We start from the raw sequence: 17,109 nt of genomic DNA on the forward strand, positions 1-17,109 counted from the left end.
CTTCCTATGCTTTAATGTTTGCACCCACTTCTTTTTCCCCCTCTATAGGTTGGGGCTTAAGAAATAAAGTCAATATTTTAAGACATGCAAAATACGGGTTTGTTTCAGCTTCCTCAAAATAAGAAATATGGGCCTGATTTTAGGACCGTTTAGTTTCATGGTGTCTTAAGTCTCTGCTGTGGTTTGATAAATCCATGTCACTATTTACTTTCCAAATTTGAGATCTGAAGGTTTGGGATTAGAGGAGGTATAAGCAGAGAGCTAGATGTTCACATGTAGCCTTAACTGCAGATTGCGCACAAATGCTATAATAGCTAAAGTTAATATTTAGCAGAGTAACAATATCTAATCAGTTTTTAAAGATGCGCCCAAATTTATCCAGTAATTAATTTAATATTTAATAATTAGCAAAGCAAAATTGCCAACCAGTCTGGCGTTTTATCTCTTTTTAAAAGGCCCTCTAATAAAAGAGAAGAGAAGACATCGGTTATACAAGTTCTTGTGTCTTAAAGTGGGCAAGCCAATGCGAAAAACGTTTGTATCACAAGCAAGCGCATTGATGCAGCAATATGCACAAAGAGATAAGAAGCATGAATATTGGTTTGCTGTGCCATCAGAAAGGTAAGATGGATATTTTCTATGTATCTTCATTGTAGGAAGACACTTATCTTTCCATTTCTAAATTAATATTAAAGCTATTTTCATATTGAGACAATTCCACATCCTTCTGAATTTAAAGGTTTCAACTATACAAGAAATATTATTTTATTGTCTCTTACCATCAGTTTTCTTAATTCAGTGTGTGGTGTTTTTGTTTGCTGAATTGTTGTTTGTTTCTTACTTGATAGTTTCAGAATTTTTCTTGATACATTATCTCTATTTATTAAAATTGGCCATTTGTTTTCTAGTGGATTATATTCAAGTGAACGATATAAAGATTATAGCAGACCTGACTCCTTAATGAGATGCTATTGCCTTATTGAAATGATCATCCCAGCAATGGATCATTTATTATTACTGTTTTCACAACAATAATCATTCAAACTTTTGGGTATTGTGTTCTTATTAATTGCCTCTTTACAAATAGTCTTTTCTTATCAACTAATCATTCAGCCACCATTCAGCGCTGCACATATGGTATTTATGACTAACCCTTGAAGTTCTGGCCATTACAGGATCCTCACAGTCACATGATTGTGATTTGGACATTTAGCAAATGGCTTGCAGTTGTGACAGTTCAAGTACCTTCTAGTCAGGTGCTCACCTTTTGTGACCTTCTCTGATGCCAGCAAAGAAGGTCACAAGTCACTCTTCTAAGTCCTCCATAGACTTCCTGTGCTCATGCCAAACTGTGGCCTGGTAACCTTATTTTTATATCTTTTAATCAGGCTGACCAAGTGATGCTGCCAAGCGTCTTTACCAGAGTTCGTTAAGTATTGGAATTTTGAGAAATTCATAGATAATAAGAGAATCAGAATTTCCATAGATCTGAATCTTTTCTGAAACAGAATGTCTAGAATTACCACTTTCTCAGTGATAACAATAGGAAGAATTATTAATATTTTCTCTTATTGTGTTTCTCAGAAGCATTTGCCTGGGCACTCTGGGAAGATCATGCCAGACTAGATGAGCAAACATTTGTCATGGCTGATAAATTGTTAATCTTTGATTTCTAGTATGTATTTGAGATAAACAGGTCTTTCCTGTTATGTCCTTTTCTTCTAAAGAAACCCCTTGAATCAAGCTTGATTATGTTGCCTAAATACTAAGCAAGTCCAATCCAACTTAGCTAGTTGTTTAATCCTGCCAACTAGATGTGTTGTCCTCTTCTATTCACTTCTTCTTTTTCCTAATGAAACTAAGAAGCCCTTTTCAGAATTATAATCTGTTAAGGATGCCATAATCAGTACTAGTTATGTGCTAAGATACTGAAAATATTGTCTACCATGGTTCTGCCTTACATTAGACAATAGACTTTATATGAATATTCTTTCTCTTGATTTTCAGAGAAAAGCATGAGTAACTGACAGTGAAAAGATACAGTGAATTACTACTTAAAAAAACAATATTTCCAACTTTGTGCAAATCTGAATGGGTATCCATTTATTTTTCATTTTCCCTTTCAAAGGACTGAACATCTGTATGCATTTTTTGTTCAGTGGAGTCCAGAATTATATACAGAAGATACGGGAGAATCAAATAGAGAGCCAGGATTTATCGTAGTAAAAAAAATTGAAACACAGGCGGGTGAAGATTCAGTTGATGATGAAACAGCTGTTAAGGACTGGGAGGTAAGTAAATGCTAGTTATCAACTTTAAAAAACACAGCATTTGTTTAAAATTGTTTAATTTCTACATAGAGAATTTTCATCAACTAATATTGTTAAGTAAAAGTTGCAAATACATGTTTATCTAATGATTGCATACTTTAATTTTTCTCTATTGTATAATAGTCTGGGTATCTTAGTGTATATTGCTGTTTCCATTTTGTGACTGTAGCAAAGGTCAGGCAGCAGTTACATGTAAACATATGTAACAAATAGTTTGCTTATTTAAACATGAAAATCAAATGGGTTAGGGGTGATTTGAAATACTAACAAGAGCAATAAGCATTTTGCTTACCATGTTTTCATTCCTAAGCAGCTTTTTTTCAACAGATTATTGGAAAAGAATTGGACATTTCTCAGTAAATACTGCTTGTTTTCTTACCCAATTCCAGTAAAATATCTCCATGTTTTTCTCCAATTTATAAACATTTCAGACTTTCAGACATGCAATTATTAATTTAAAAAAAATAGTATTATTATAATATACATTATTAATAGAGGATTTTTGGCTTAAATTATTACTCTTAAGGCAGTTTCTACATACATTAATATAATACAGACAATATTGCAAATAAAAAATGATATGGATATAATGGGTATTAAATATCAGAAGCCTGGGAAAGTCTCTATTTTCTACAATAATAATTCAAAAGCATGCCTTCCTTAATTTGAATTCATATTTTAAATAGTATAATTTTATATACTTGTAATATTGTGTGACTAGCTTATTGTTCATCTTTATTTTAAAGCCATTTTACAAAAACAAAATCACAATATTCAGAATAATAAAAGCAGTTTATAAAGGTGTTAAAACATAAGGAATTCAATTAACACTTCAACAGACATAATACAAAAGTCACAAATTAAAGCAAAGATCCTAGATAATCTTGAATCAAATCTGAAGTTATTATGCTTGGTGCTAATAGTATCTAAACAAGATTGGTATTAGTGATATTATTTTCACAAAATGGTGAAATCCTCAATTGCCACTTGGATAGTTCAGGAATTAGAACAGTGTTACAGGGGCAAAATGCAGGATGAATGCCTTGCCCTATGATTCATATTCTTAAGATATAAACTAAAAGTCACAAAAAATTACAATTGCATATAGTAGAACTGAAGAGATGCCAGACCAACATGTCACTGCAGTAAATATACCACAAACCACATAAGGCCCAGGAACATACCCAGAATGCATGCGTACCAAAGTTCACTGTCTTAAGCCATATAGAGTAGGTACTCCAAAAGATTGTAATCAAGTAGGCAGAGGAGTATACAAGCATGTAGTGAATACAAAATGGTCTGTAAATACATACATGATTTCTTAGTTATATATATATTGTTAGTTATAACAACAATAGGAACTTAGAAATAAGTTTAAACAACAAAATTGGTACATGTGGAAAGAGAGTCAACAATGTCAAAATGGGAACAACCAGGCAATCAAAGACCTGCCCATTTTAATGTGTAAGGCAATGGGCAAGTGGCAGAACTTTGATTATGTCAATCACAGCCATAATTTTGATACCTTGCACAAGGTGTTGCTCCCAATATTCCCATTAACCAGTCAAATGACCATACAACAATCTAGAAAAAGCCACATTATTATGTTTAGCTTGGGTATTTGTGTCTATTCTGTATATTATCCTGTGACTCAACTATTCACTTGTCAGGATGCTGAATTTTTAGAATGCCTTTTGAAAATAGAACCTGTTTTATTTTAAAGATACCTTAAAGCTTAAAGAAGCAGAGAATGCATAGAGTGCATTTGTAAACTTAACCACAGCACATCAACAAAACCAACAATGCACTGATAATTCTTTATATTAACTCTTTGTTTCTTTTACCCATGCTATGAGATTTTCTTCTGTACTTCAACTTTAGCTATTCATAGGTCTTTTATTTTTATTGAATTTGGGTTACAATGCTACTTTGTGTCTTCCTTTTATTCCAGGATAGATTAATGCCGATTCTTAATTAATTAATTGTTGCTGGAACAAGATATTCTTGACACCAGGCTTTCAACTATTCTTAAATTAGCAGATTCATGTTAAAGTTTATTCTTTTGGATTATTACAGTTTTGTACCTGGTGAACATTTGGACTTGAGCACTGTCCTGATCCATTAATTGCAAGCTTCCTATTCCTAGTGGTCTCAGTGTGATGCATTTGTTGTTGTTTATTCTTAATTAATAGGTTTAAGTTGTTGTCAATCTTGTGATGTAAGGCTTAATTTTCCTTGTAAGCCTTGGTATTAACCTCTCCCAATATTTTTAAAAACTTCAGAAAACTTTATCAATGCTGGGCTATGGTAATTGAACAAGATTGGTAATAGACAGTCTGGGAAGAAAAAGTTCTTCTTTATAATTCTTAATAATATTTAAGACAAGACTATAACTGGAACAAAAAGCTCTTTTTAACCCAATATTAAGCATTGTTGTTTTCTCCATCAAGCTGTTCACAGAAAAAGTAACTCAGAGGTCTATGGCTTTTTTTTGTCTTGTAGCACTTTTTTTTCTACAGTTCCATTGTGGTAGAACTATATAATTAGACATTTGCTTAACAAAGAGGGAGAAAATTGCTGTGTATCCAAAAGAGTTTGGGGTGGACTTCTGGAAAAGAAATGGTGAACTAGGGACAGCTCTGCTAAAAGCATTGCAGCAGAATGAAGAGCGTTTGAGTGGAGAGGCTCTTTGATAATCTTCTCAGCACAGGAAGACTTAAGATTGACCACAAGTGCTTCCGACAGTTGTTACTCACATGGCCACAAGACAGCAATGTCTGGCAAATTGAAAGTTCTGCAAGACAAGGAAGTAACCATTCTGTTGAAAGTGCAGTTGAACCTTCAGAAAGGACTTTGGGGTACCATAATTCTTTTTCTAAAATTGTTTGTTAACTGCTTTTTTTAACTGTTATGAACCTTTGGATTAACAAATCTGAAACCTCCAGGTGAATTTCTTTCAAACTTAACGAAAAAAGCTTTAAATACAAGTTTAAGGATTTTTTTAAAAATAAAGCAGAATAAATAGTTGAAAGGGTATGTAGAAGTTTGATTTTTTAAAAGTTACAAAAATGTTTGAAATGAAAGAAATTTGGAACTAATTATAAAAATGCTTCCCATGGGAAACTCTTTTTGTTTTGAATTTTTTGAAAAAAAAAAACCGTGATTGGATGACACAGGATAGGAAACCAGAAGGAAATGAAGATTACAACTAAAGGAGAACGCTTAAATTCACCTTACTAATACAGAATGGAGAAAAATAACATTAGATATATTGGCTAATATTTAATAACAGTGGACCCAGCAGTTAATTTTAAGAAATTTGGAACTAATTATAAAAATGCTTCCCATGGGAAACTCTTTTTGTTTTGAATTTTTTGAAAAAAAAAACCGTGATTGGATGACACAGGATAGGAAACCAGAAGGAAATGAAGATTACAACTAAAGGAGAACACTTAAATTCACCTTACTAATACAGAATGGAGAAAAATAACATTAGATATATTGGCTAATATTTAATAACAGTGGACCCAGCAGTTAATTTTAAGAGTGTCTTCTTCTATAGATACACTGTGTTTAAAAGATGGTACTGAAGAAGGAACAAATTTCACCAGATTGATCTGAAAGTGTATTTAAAAATGACTGGCTATAAGAATATGTAAAAAGATGCTACACAAACAAATTAAACCATCCACTTCCTTAATAATTAAAAGGGATACACAAATAACAAACCAAAAGAGTGATTTGGATACATTTTGGATACATTTCTTATATTTGATTTACAAAAAAAGATTTATTAAAGTTTTGAAAATTTTGTGTGAGAAGAGCCAGAAAAAATGAAATTGAGTGTAACTATTTGAAGAGACTAAAGATCAAGATTGTTAAAAGTATAAGGGAGGAATATAAAGTTGGTTTATTTGATCAAGGTTAAAATACTTGTATTGTTATCTCTGATAACCCTTAGTAGAATTTGGATCTACAAAGTAGATCACTTTCTCCTAGGCGCTGCCTGGAGTGTCCAAGCATGGGTTAACTTCAGCTTGCTGCCCAAGGATTGAGTTTAAATCTTTAGTGTAGCCACGCCTCCTGCTCCCTTTGGAGGTCAGTTTGAAAAACTCAGTCGCCCTAAAAGGATGTGTTTGAGATTTCCAGTCCTTGAATAGCAAGCCGGATTTCTCCTAATTGCATTAGTGTAGCCTTTTATTGTTTTTTCCCCACTGTGGTAGTCTTAGATAGACCTATGGTTTTTTTGTTTTTGTTTTTTACCAATGTTTTTTCCTTCGTCTAATTGCTGCCTCATGCTCGGACCAGGCTGCTGGGAGCATTACAGCCTTCCTCGTTTCCACGAGGCTCTGGCAGCACCGGGAGGCTCGTTAGGGGCCGCTGGTGAGCCTTGGGGTCAGGTAGGGAAGTCAGGTACCCCTGCAATCCATCGGAAGACTCCTCTTAGCTCCGGAGGCTTTACTGGGCACTCTGGATCTCCGACGGCAGCACGGCGGCTATTTTGGAAAAAAATATGCGCTTTAAATCCAAGCTGCTTTTTTCCCGTTCACTCTGCTGCAGCCTGGTCCCTTAGCAGATCACTGCCGGAAGGGGTGCTGGTCAAGTGGCCTTGCTCTGGGTCGCCAGGCAGGCCTCCCCTGAAGATCTTGGTTGGCGGCCACAAGGAGTTTGGCTTTATGGGCCATTCCTTGTATTTATTAACACCGCGGATCTGCAATGCCCTGAGGACTTCCCCTATTGGCACCATTTTGTTGCTGTATTCCTGCCGAGCCGTGGCCTCAGAGACTCATCTCTTATTGGGACTCTACTTACTTCAAGCAACCTTCTAAATACCGAGGTTTGAGGACTGAGAGTTCACCATGGCCAGCAAGAGTGTGGAGAAGGCTGCAAATCAGGCAAGCTACCAGCAGCAAGCTCAGCAGGCCCAATCCTGTGGCCAAGGGTGCCAGTGCAGATGCCCCACTAAAGGGAAGCAGCCTAGAACAAATAGAGGGTCCAAGGCAGAGGAGAGGCTGGCTGAGAGACGCCAGAGAGCCCTAGAAAAGCAGTTTCAAAAAGCTCAGGGTAACCAAGGGCTTCAACAGGATCTCCCTCCACCTGCTGAGATTCCTGCTGACACCCCCCCCCCCACACACACACTCTAAATCCTCATCTAGATGAACCCCCATCTGTGGTAGAGGAGGGTGATTTTGGGTTCTCCCCCAACCCCTCTAGAGCCCCTTCCAGGTCTTTAGCCTCATCCCTAAAGGAGGAGTACTTGGAGGAGGTCGGTTCCCTATTGGAGGAGGAAATCCCTCTTTCTGGGCCTGTCGCCAGGGCTTTTTTCCCAGAACCAAGATCACACCCCCAAGCTGACCACAGACATGAAGAAGGTAGTTGCAAGGGCCATATATCAAGGAATTGCTGATGGTATCCAGCAATTGGGTCTCTCCCTACCCTTCCCAAGCCAAACCAAAGCCAAAGCAAAGGTTCCTGATCCCCCCCAGCAAACTGGCAGGGTCTCCCCTCCGGCTTCCTCGGACGTCAGTGAAGCATCTAACATAGAGAAGTTCACTGTTCCTTCTATATGCAAAATTAAGAGAAAAAAAACAGCATTTATTTAGTTTGCTACTAGCAGTTTTCTATACATGTATTCACACACATGAAAAGCTTTAAAAGGCTTTAAAAGGAGATGGATCCTAGTGAAATATGTCCACAGTCCAGTGGGAAAGCTCAGATTTCAAGGACACTCACTGACTAACAGTGGGAAAAGTCTGACATCTAAAACCTTTTTACAGAGGCTTAAGGAAATTTAAACACCATTTATCATTCTGGAGCAGAAAACCTGTGTTCCTCCAGATGTTGCTCAACTAAAATTTCAGACAGTATGACCATGTTGAGAGTTGTGTTCACAACAATTGCAGGTTAAAGAAAATTAAGTGAATTCAACAGAAGAAAAGGTTTGCATCAAGTAGGATTTGCATTGATACAGTTCTCTAATTTTTGAACCCTAGGTGGTTCTACTTGGTGGTATAAAGGCATATTTACAGGATTGCTTTATATTTCAAGAACAATAGTAATACAGTTCTCATCAACTGAATTATTTTTTCCCATGTGGAAATTAAAATATGAATGGGTACATTTGTTTGCACTTGTCATTCAGAAAAAAATAATTGAACTGTAAGAATTGTCCATTAATAGCAATTAATCACAACAAATGCTGTTCTCATTGAAAGTATGTAAACAAGGGTTGTTACTTTTATTTTCAAAAATAAAAAGGATTAGTTTTGACAAATTTCTCATTGGATTCTAAAAGAGTAGTGTGTCTCTTTAAACTTTTTTGCTCTTTAAGCACTTTAGTGCACTGCAACCTCTCTTGAATAGAGAAACATCTCTGTTGTGCTTTCCGTGATAATGACACACCCCAGGAGGAACACTCTGCTCACTCATTAGTTGCTTATCCTGTCAATCAATTCAATGCAACTAGCACGATATTCTGTCTGCATGAAGAGCTTTGCTGTGCCTGGAATTAAAAGCAGATAGTATGCTGTGGAGAAATGCTCGTGTGAAGCGAAAATTAATGTGATTTTTTTTTTTACAAAGGAACTAGTTTTTGGTATGGCAAGAAAGGAAGAAAGCATCACTCATGAGAAATAAATAAACTTTGGTAATTCCTTGAGAAATATTATAAGAAATGTTTATGTTATTGTTACTATAGTGCTATTGTAATCAGTAATGATCCCTGCTTTTTCTTTTAATATTCATTATTGATCAGAATTTTAAAATCTCTGATTAAGAAACTGCAATTTAAAACTTAACTACTTTAATTTAAAAGTTGGAGTTTGAAATGATCTGATTTAAAACAATGTATTTGTGATAGCTTTTGTGGGCAAATATATTTTGGGAAGTTTCTTACACTAACTTGCCTATTCTTTTATATTGCTGACATGGCACGGTATTAATGTAAGATAATTTGTGATTTTACATGCTTTCCAGGTGTTAACATGAGATGTGGATAATCTGTGAGTTTATACAATCATATTTTGGTATTGATACACAGGGTGCTTTTTATCCTATTGATTCTTTTATTTTTTTAAAAATGGAAATATACATCCTGTGGTTAATGTCTATCTGTCTACTTCTGTGGCTTGCATGTTCTCTGATTACCAGGAAGGGGAACAAAGCTTCATCTGGAATATTGGACAGGAGTTCTATAAAGAAGCATCACATTTGTAAATATTGTATACTTCAAACTGAAATTTTAGGTCTTCCAATAATTTTTGTGAAACTTTTCATCTTCAACAATTAAATGATCTGTTTATCATTTGCATTGTACTTTCCTTCAGTGGTTATGTTTGTGTAATGCCACTGGCAAAAAGCATAGAAAACGTTACTTATTTCTGTTGTGTATTTGGGCAGCCTTAAGTCTGTTCTGAAAGGGTGGGGCACTCTTTGGAGCATGATCAAGGCATTTGGGGGCTGCTGGGGGGAGCAGAGCACCAGGAAGACCTGAGAGTGAATGGAAATAAAGTTATAAACAGTACTTTATTGTACAGTACTATATTTTTTTATTAGTATTGCAAAATCCCTGTATGACATATAGCCTCTGAAACTATGTCAAATAGATCTATTTATGTTAACTAGAAATATGTGTTTTTCAGTTTCTCAGTATTAATTGAAAAAGTTTAGTTTTTTTCTCATTTTGTTATATAAGAAAAGAAATATCAATGAGCTGAAGGTTTCCTGGGTATTTTTTCAGGCCTTACCATGTATGTTTTATTCTTCTTTTTAAAGCATCATATGAACTGTAAATAGGATAAGAAGATAACTGTTTTAAAAGTTAGAGGAATAGGGTGATAAAAACTAGAAATGGCTATATATTGTTTACTGAGGAACTTATCCATTATGTATGTTGCAAAATAAATATTTCTTCTTTACTGATGGTAGATGAATACCACTATCAGTTATATTATAAAATCAGTGATTTCTTATATTATAAAATAACTGATTTAACTCACTAAATGCAAAAGACTTGTTTTAGCTAAAATATCTTGCAGAAGTACCTTCAAGGACTGTTTACTAATACAGAAAGCATTTATTCCAGTTTGAAATAAAAGCTTTAAAAAAACCTGTTTAGAATAACCACTGATTAACAGGATTGTTGGCATTATATACTGCTTATGCAATAATTACACACATGAATGTGGCTTTTTAAGTTGCTGTTGTACATATTTTTCATATAGCAGATTAAGATCAAAAACCTCATCTCAGTTTTATAAAATTAGTCTGGTAAATTCTTAAACTGTAAATATATAAAGTTAAAATTGATTTAACTTCCCAAATTGCATTATAAAGTCTCCAATAGAAGAAAATATAGAATCTTTTAGGACAGTAAAGAGCAATTGAAATTGTATATGTTGGACTGTAATAATTTATTTAGTTGAATGTACCGGCCATGATAGTAATTTAAATTAAATTTTGGATATATTTGAAATAAAAAAGATATTAAATTAGACAAAATTATTACTACTGTTATAATTATTATAGAAATCTATTAAGGCTTCTGCTTTCAAGGGCATATAACTCACTAAATTTTGTAAGATATACTACTTGGCATGAGCTTATATTTAGATAAAATGTTACAAGAATCTCTGCCCCATGCTTGTTTGCCAGAAAAATTATATAATGGCTATTTGTAATGATATGTAAACCGTGGAAGAAAAGAACATTAAATCAATGAGAGAGAGGAAGTGCTGTTAAGAGGACTCCTGGAGTGTCTTAGTGCACTCCCAGCTAGTGCAAAATAACTAACTAATAAGTAAGATACCACCATATCACACATTTTGCCACATCAAACACTGCCACCTCTTTCTGCTGTATCTGCATCTTTCCCTGTAACGTTTTGAGTGATCTGGCAGAAGTGAGAATTACTGATTTTTCAAGAGTGGCTTCAGTTGCCATTTTATATATACAGGATAGAGAGAGAGTGCAAAACATCATCAGAAGCGCACCTAGCAGAATGATAGGATAGTGCAAAGGGGAAGGAGCCAGGTGGAAAATGAAAATGGAGGGCTGGTCCAGTGGTTCTTCCTGCTTTTAAAATAGCTGCAACTTTGTGATGCTGGGAAGTGTGTCCATTTCAATGCTCCATGTGTCAGGAAGCAGAGCCAGCTAGACAAGTCTAGGCCTGATTTTGTATCCAGAAATGGTATGGATACCATAATTGGTTTAAGAAATCAGCCAGCACTAGCCAGTTTATTCATGTCGGGTTCTTTATTGTCTCACCACTGCAGTTTTGTGAATTCAAACTGAGCCCTGACAAACCAAACTTGAATCTGAATCTTCTTGCAGCTTATAGTTGTCAACATACTGCTTCAAAATACTGGCAGTTCTATAGGCTACCAGGGTATTAATTTTTATTTCCATACCGTATGATTTTACTATTTAGGATATTTATGTGCTAATGCCTTAGCTGATTTTAAGACTTTACTCACTGAAAGTAAAATATTGCTATTACAGCATTATCTGGAAAATGACAAAGCTCTCTTGCAAATGAAGTCCATAACATTATTATAAAACTGGCTAAAATTTGCAAAATAAATCCCTCATTTAGCATACTGTGGGGCAAATGTGGTTTTTTTTTTTTTTACATAAAAGCAGTCCTCGTTGCCATATCATTATAACATACAATACAATATAATAGCCATAAATACCACATTTAACAAAATGATTATGTGGTGTGTACATCACAGTGTTATATATTCTGAAGTAATTTATACTAATCAGAAAATAGTTTTGCTTTAATGGAAAATAGGATATTGTATCTCTCTGCTGCTACCTCTGAGTATATTTCATAAGTTGTGATGGTCATTAAGTAGGTCACCATATGAGAGCACCTGATTTTATGATCTAATTTGCAGCAGTTGTTAAGCAAATGCATTGTTCACTGGGGGCATTTTTTGCTGTAAATACTGCTTTCTGGCTAAAAACATTGTAAATTACAGTCACGTGACAGTGTGTCAGCTTCTGCTTTGCTACTGCTTCAGCTGCCATGAAACGGGAGGGGGGGGCGTGTATGTGGGAGGGTTTTAATTGATGTGCTGGAGGTCTGCTGCAGGAATGTTCTAGGATGTTCCAGTCGTTGGGGTTTACGCATGCGTACGTGTTTCCCGCCTGCATCAACGGCCTTCACATTCCATCTTGGCCTGTCTTTTTGAAGTTATCTCACACCTGACATTTGAAGGACTTATGATTGGACTGGAGCTTTGATCCTAAGGGGGGGGACGGGCTTTGCCATATATCAATTGCTTTCGCGCCATATTATTCAGATCTTGCTTCACTACTGCTCGCTTACCATTTATAATTAGTAAAAGTACTTTGGATTTCCAACCCATGGAGTCTCTTGGTCTTCTTTCCTAATTATGGAATGGAGTGGGGCGTGACAAGAAGCAAGATCTGAATAATATCCCTTTCCAGGAGATTTACGTCTACCGAGAAGGGACATAATGTCTTCTCCGACCAGAGAAGAGGAAGGCGCCGTTGGAGGGACGGATTCCAGTGAACTGGGACCTCCCGACCTTTCTTTACACCAGCCCAGCCCGTCTGACCGACCTCTGCACGAAGATTTATGTCAACTACAAATTTCCAATCAGCCTGAGCCTTCCCCCCTACCCCGTTGGTCAACTTCAGTGGGGCAAAGAGAAATAGAGACAAGCTGGAATGCTGGACTCACCCAGAGACCGCCTCAACAAACTTCGCTGGAGACAGGGGCCGTGAGGAAACCTCAGGCGGGTGAATTCCCTGACTATTGGAGCCAAAGAGGCGATGAAGCTGAATGGAGAAATTATCAACACCAGGGCCCCGTGAGAAAACCACAGCGGAGTGAGTTACCTGATTATTGGGGTCAAACATTTTTGGAGGACAGGAGGGGGGAGGAGGAAAGAGACTGGAGAAGTTGGCAACGTCACCCACGCCAGGATTCTCCCCCACCCCTCCCTCGGCCTGTCTCACCCCCTGCGGCTAGAGGTTTTGCTGATCAAAGGGGACCTCCCCCCCAGGCCCCCCCTCGACGACATCGGATGGCTAAAATTCCTCCCTTGCCTGTGCGTTTTAATGGTGCTTCAGCCACCCTTCCCTCCTTTCTTATGCAAGTCTTTAACTACATGGAAATATATGGGCGGGACTTTGAATCTGACACTTTAAGGGTCAGAATGGTTCTTTTATCCTTGGACGGTGAAGCGGCTACGTGGTCAACTGCTTTGCATATGTCTGGTTCTCCCCTCTTGGGGAATTTCAACCGTTTTATGGCGGCTTTCCGCCAACGTTTTGATGACCCGTTAACTGAGAAGCGGAACAAATTAAAGTTTTTAACCTTTGACCAAGACGATAGACCAGTCGCCCAATACATCCAGGAATTTCAATGTCTGTCTCAGTACATGAGAGGCTGGGGGGAGGATGCACTTCTGGACAGATTTGCTGAAGGCTTAAACGCTGACATTTATCAACAATGTGTCAATCGTAACCTGCCGAGGCGTTTAATCACTTGGTTTGAACATGCTGCTGACGCTGAGCTTGACTTAATTCGTCTGCGTTATGCCACTGAGGAAAGGAGGAAGCGAAAAGAAAGAGCCGCCAAGTCCCTCCCCCCTCCTACTACTCAAGCGCTTTCCAGACGCCGAGGCGACGCGAGGGAGCCCCCTTCTGGCTCCTCCAGACCTTTAACATGTTTTCGCTGTGGGAAGCTTGGGCATACGGCCCCCCTCTGTCGGGCGAAATCACCCCTCTCTGCCCAACCCCCTCCCAGACGTGAGGAGAAACCTGCCAGAGGCTCTGAAAAGAAAAAGAAGGAAACGGCTTTCGCTGGGGAAACCAACCCCCCTCCTCTTCCCCAACCTTTGACGGATGACGCGGATGCTAACTCCTCTTCTTCTGATGACTCAGATGACGACACTTCACCTCACTGGGTGAGTTCAAACAAGGGGCCCCTTCTACTCCCTATTGAATTAAAAGTTCCTCCTGAGGGGACACCTGCCACCCTCCTAGCATTACTGGATTCCGGCTGTTCCCGGTCCATGATCAACCCAGCCATGGTTGAGAAATTAGGCCTCAAATTGCGCACTTTGAAAACCCCTATTGTTTTTTGCCAGATAGACGGATCGGTTGCGGGGGGGGGGCCGCCCATTTTTTTACTGAGCCTTTGGAAATGAAAATGGGTACCCACACTGAATTAATCTCTTTTGTGGTCGCACCTGGCATGGACAGACCACTTATTTTGGGCATCCCGTGGCTCCGGAAGTGGAACCCTCACATAAATTGGCGGACAGGCCGCTTGCGTATTCGCTCCAAAGTTCCTCCAGTGGGGGAGGGCTCTCCAAACCAACCTGACGTCACTAACGTTCCTGAAGTAGCCGCTAGGGGGCAGGAGAGGATTGCAGGAGAGGAGAAAATTCCGAAGGAATATTTGGATCTTAAGGAAGTCTTCAGCGAGCAATCTTCGGACATTCTGCCCCCCCACAGGCCTACTGATTGCTCCATTGACATTTTGCCCGGGGTCAAACTCCCAAAACCCCGCATTTACTCCATGTCACCCAGGGAAATGGAGGAGATGCGTTCTTTCATTGACAAAAATTTGAAACGTGGTTTCATTGAACCGGCCCGACCCAAGGTGGCGGCCCCTGTGCTGTTTCGTGAGAAGAAGGATGGGTCTCTTCGTTTATGTTGTGACTTTAGGAACCTTAACGCCATATGTTCTCAGAACCTCTACCCACTCCCATTGATGAAGGACTTATTGGCGCAACTGGGGAAGGGCCGCATCTTCACAAAATTGGACCTGCGTGAAGCGTACTATAGGGTTCGCATTAAGGAGGGGGACGAATGGAAGACCGCCTTTAACTGCCCTCTTGGTTGTTTCCAGTTCCGGGTCATGCCTTTTGGCCTACAGGGAGCTCCTGCTGTATTCATGCAGTTTATTAATGAGATCCTACACGATCATCTCTATAAGGGCGTTATCGTATATCTGGACGATATCCTCATTTATACCCGCTCTCACGACCACCACGTCAATCTAGTGCGCACTGTTTTGAAAAAACTCCGTGCAGCCAACTTGTATGCCAAATTGTCTAAGTGTGAGTTTCACCAAACTACTATTGACTATCTGGGCTACCGTATCTCCCCTCATGGAGTTGAAATGGACCCTGAGAAGGTAAAGGCTGTCACTGAATGGGACGCTCCCAAAACTCGTAAACAACTGCAACAATTTTTGGCTTTCGCTAATTTCTACCGTCAATTTATTCCCTCTTTTGCCGACATTGCTCTCCCTATTACTAATTTGCTCAAAACTAAAGGCGACCCAAAACCTAAACCCAGTAAGCCTTTGGACTGGACCATGGAATGCCAGGCGGCGTTCGAAAAGCTTAAACGCCTTTTTGCCGCTGAACCAGTTCTTAAACATCCTGACCTCAACCAACCCTTCGTTGTCCAAGCTGATGCCAGTGATGTCGCAGTTGGGGCTGTTCTGCTACAAGCCAATGACCAGGGTACCTTACAGCCTTGCGCGTACACCTCACGTAAACTCACTGACACGGAACGACGCTGGGCGGTCTGGGAGAAAGAGGCGTTTGCAGTTCGTTGGGCCCTCGCTACTTGGCGCCACTTCCTTGAAGGCTCTAAACACCCTTTTGAGGTGTGGACTGACCACAAAAATTTGGAGGCGTTGCGCACGCCTCGCCGTCTCTCCCCAAAGCAGATGCGTTGGGCCCAATATTTTAACCGTTTCAATTTCACTCTAAAGTATATCCCGGGTGGAAAGAATTTCATGGCCGATGCTTTGTCCCGGTTACCTCAGTATAATTGTTCCAAGCTAAGTATCGTCCAACCGCTCTTGGCGGCTCCGGTGCTCACGCGTCACCAGACCAAGGCCCAAAAGGACGTACCTCACGACCTGCTTTCTGACCTCAAAGCAGCTCTCCCGCAGGACGACTGATTCCTGAACCATCGGGACGAATGCACCATGAGAGACGATCTACCGTGGATTGGAGCTAAATTATACATCCCCGCTTCCTTACGTCTTGTGGTCCTTCGTCGCGCTCATGACTCCAGGATGGCGGGTCATTTTGGATTCGTGAAAACTTTGCACCTCGTGAAGAGACAATTCTGGTGGCCCTCTTTAAAAAAGGACATTGAACTTTATGTCTCCAGTTGCCCGGTTTGCGCTACCACCAAAAAACCTCCGGGGAAACCACACGGCCTTCTACAGCCCGTCGCCCGCCCCATTGCCCCGTGGAAGGAAATTTCTATGGACTTTATTGTGGACCTTCCCGAGAGCCAGGGGCACACGGTTATCTGGGTGGTTACTGATTTGTTCTCCAAGCAAGTTCACTTCGTGCCGTGCCACAAGATTCCTTCCGTCAAGGCCTTGGCTAAGCTCTTCCTTTCCCACATATACCGCTTGCATGGCGTTCCCGACCGTATTATCTCCGATCGTGGAGTCCAATTCACATCCAAGTTTTGGAAGGAGTTCCTCACGCGTATTGGCTCCGCCCAGGGCCTTAGCTCCGCCTACCATCCTCAGACTAATGGCGGCTGTGAACGTACTAATTCCGTCCTTGAACAATATTTACGTTGTTTCATCAATTATCAACAGGACGATTGGGTGGACTTGTTACCACACGCTGAAGTGGCCTATAACAATTCGGTTCACTCCAGCACTGGGTTCACCCCTTTCAGGGTCGTTTATGGCCATGATTTTGTTCCTATCCCCGAACTGCCTACGGCCCAGCCTCAGGTTCCTTCCGTGGCGGAC

The 17,109-nt window shown here is 39.3% G+C and overlaps 1 protein-coding gene across 3 annotated transcripts in view; it reads left to right on the forward strand.

The window, feature by feature from the left end:
• The window catches only part of OXR1 (oxidation resistance 1), a 231,569-nt gene that overhangs the window by 194,655 nt on the left and 19,805 nt on the right, over positions 1-17,109 (forward strand). For all 3 annotated transcript variants that reach the window (XM_032223205.1, XM_032223204.1, XM_032223206.1), the window contains 2 exons: positions 456-621; positions 2,129-2,291. In XM_032223205.1, coding sequence (XP_032079096.1) covers positions 456-621; positions 2,129-2,291 — 329 coding nt within the window. The remainder of the gene's footprint in view (positions 1-455; positions 622-2,128; positions 2,292-17,109) is intronic.

The sequence above is a fragment of the Thamnophis elegans genome, chromosome 8 (genome assembly GCF_009769535.1).
Source record: "Thamnophis elegans isolate rThaEle1 chromosome 8, rThaEle1.pri, whole genome shotgun sequence".
NCBI classification, from domain to species: Eukaryota; Metazoa; Chordata; class Lepidosauria; order Squamata; family Colubridae; genus Thamnophis; species Thamnophis elegans.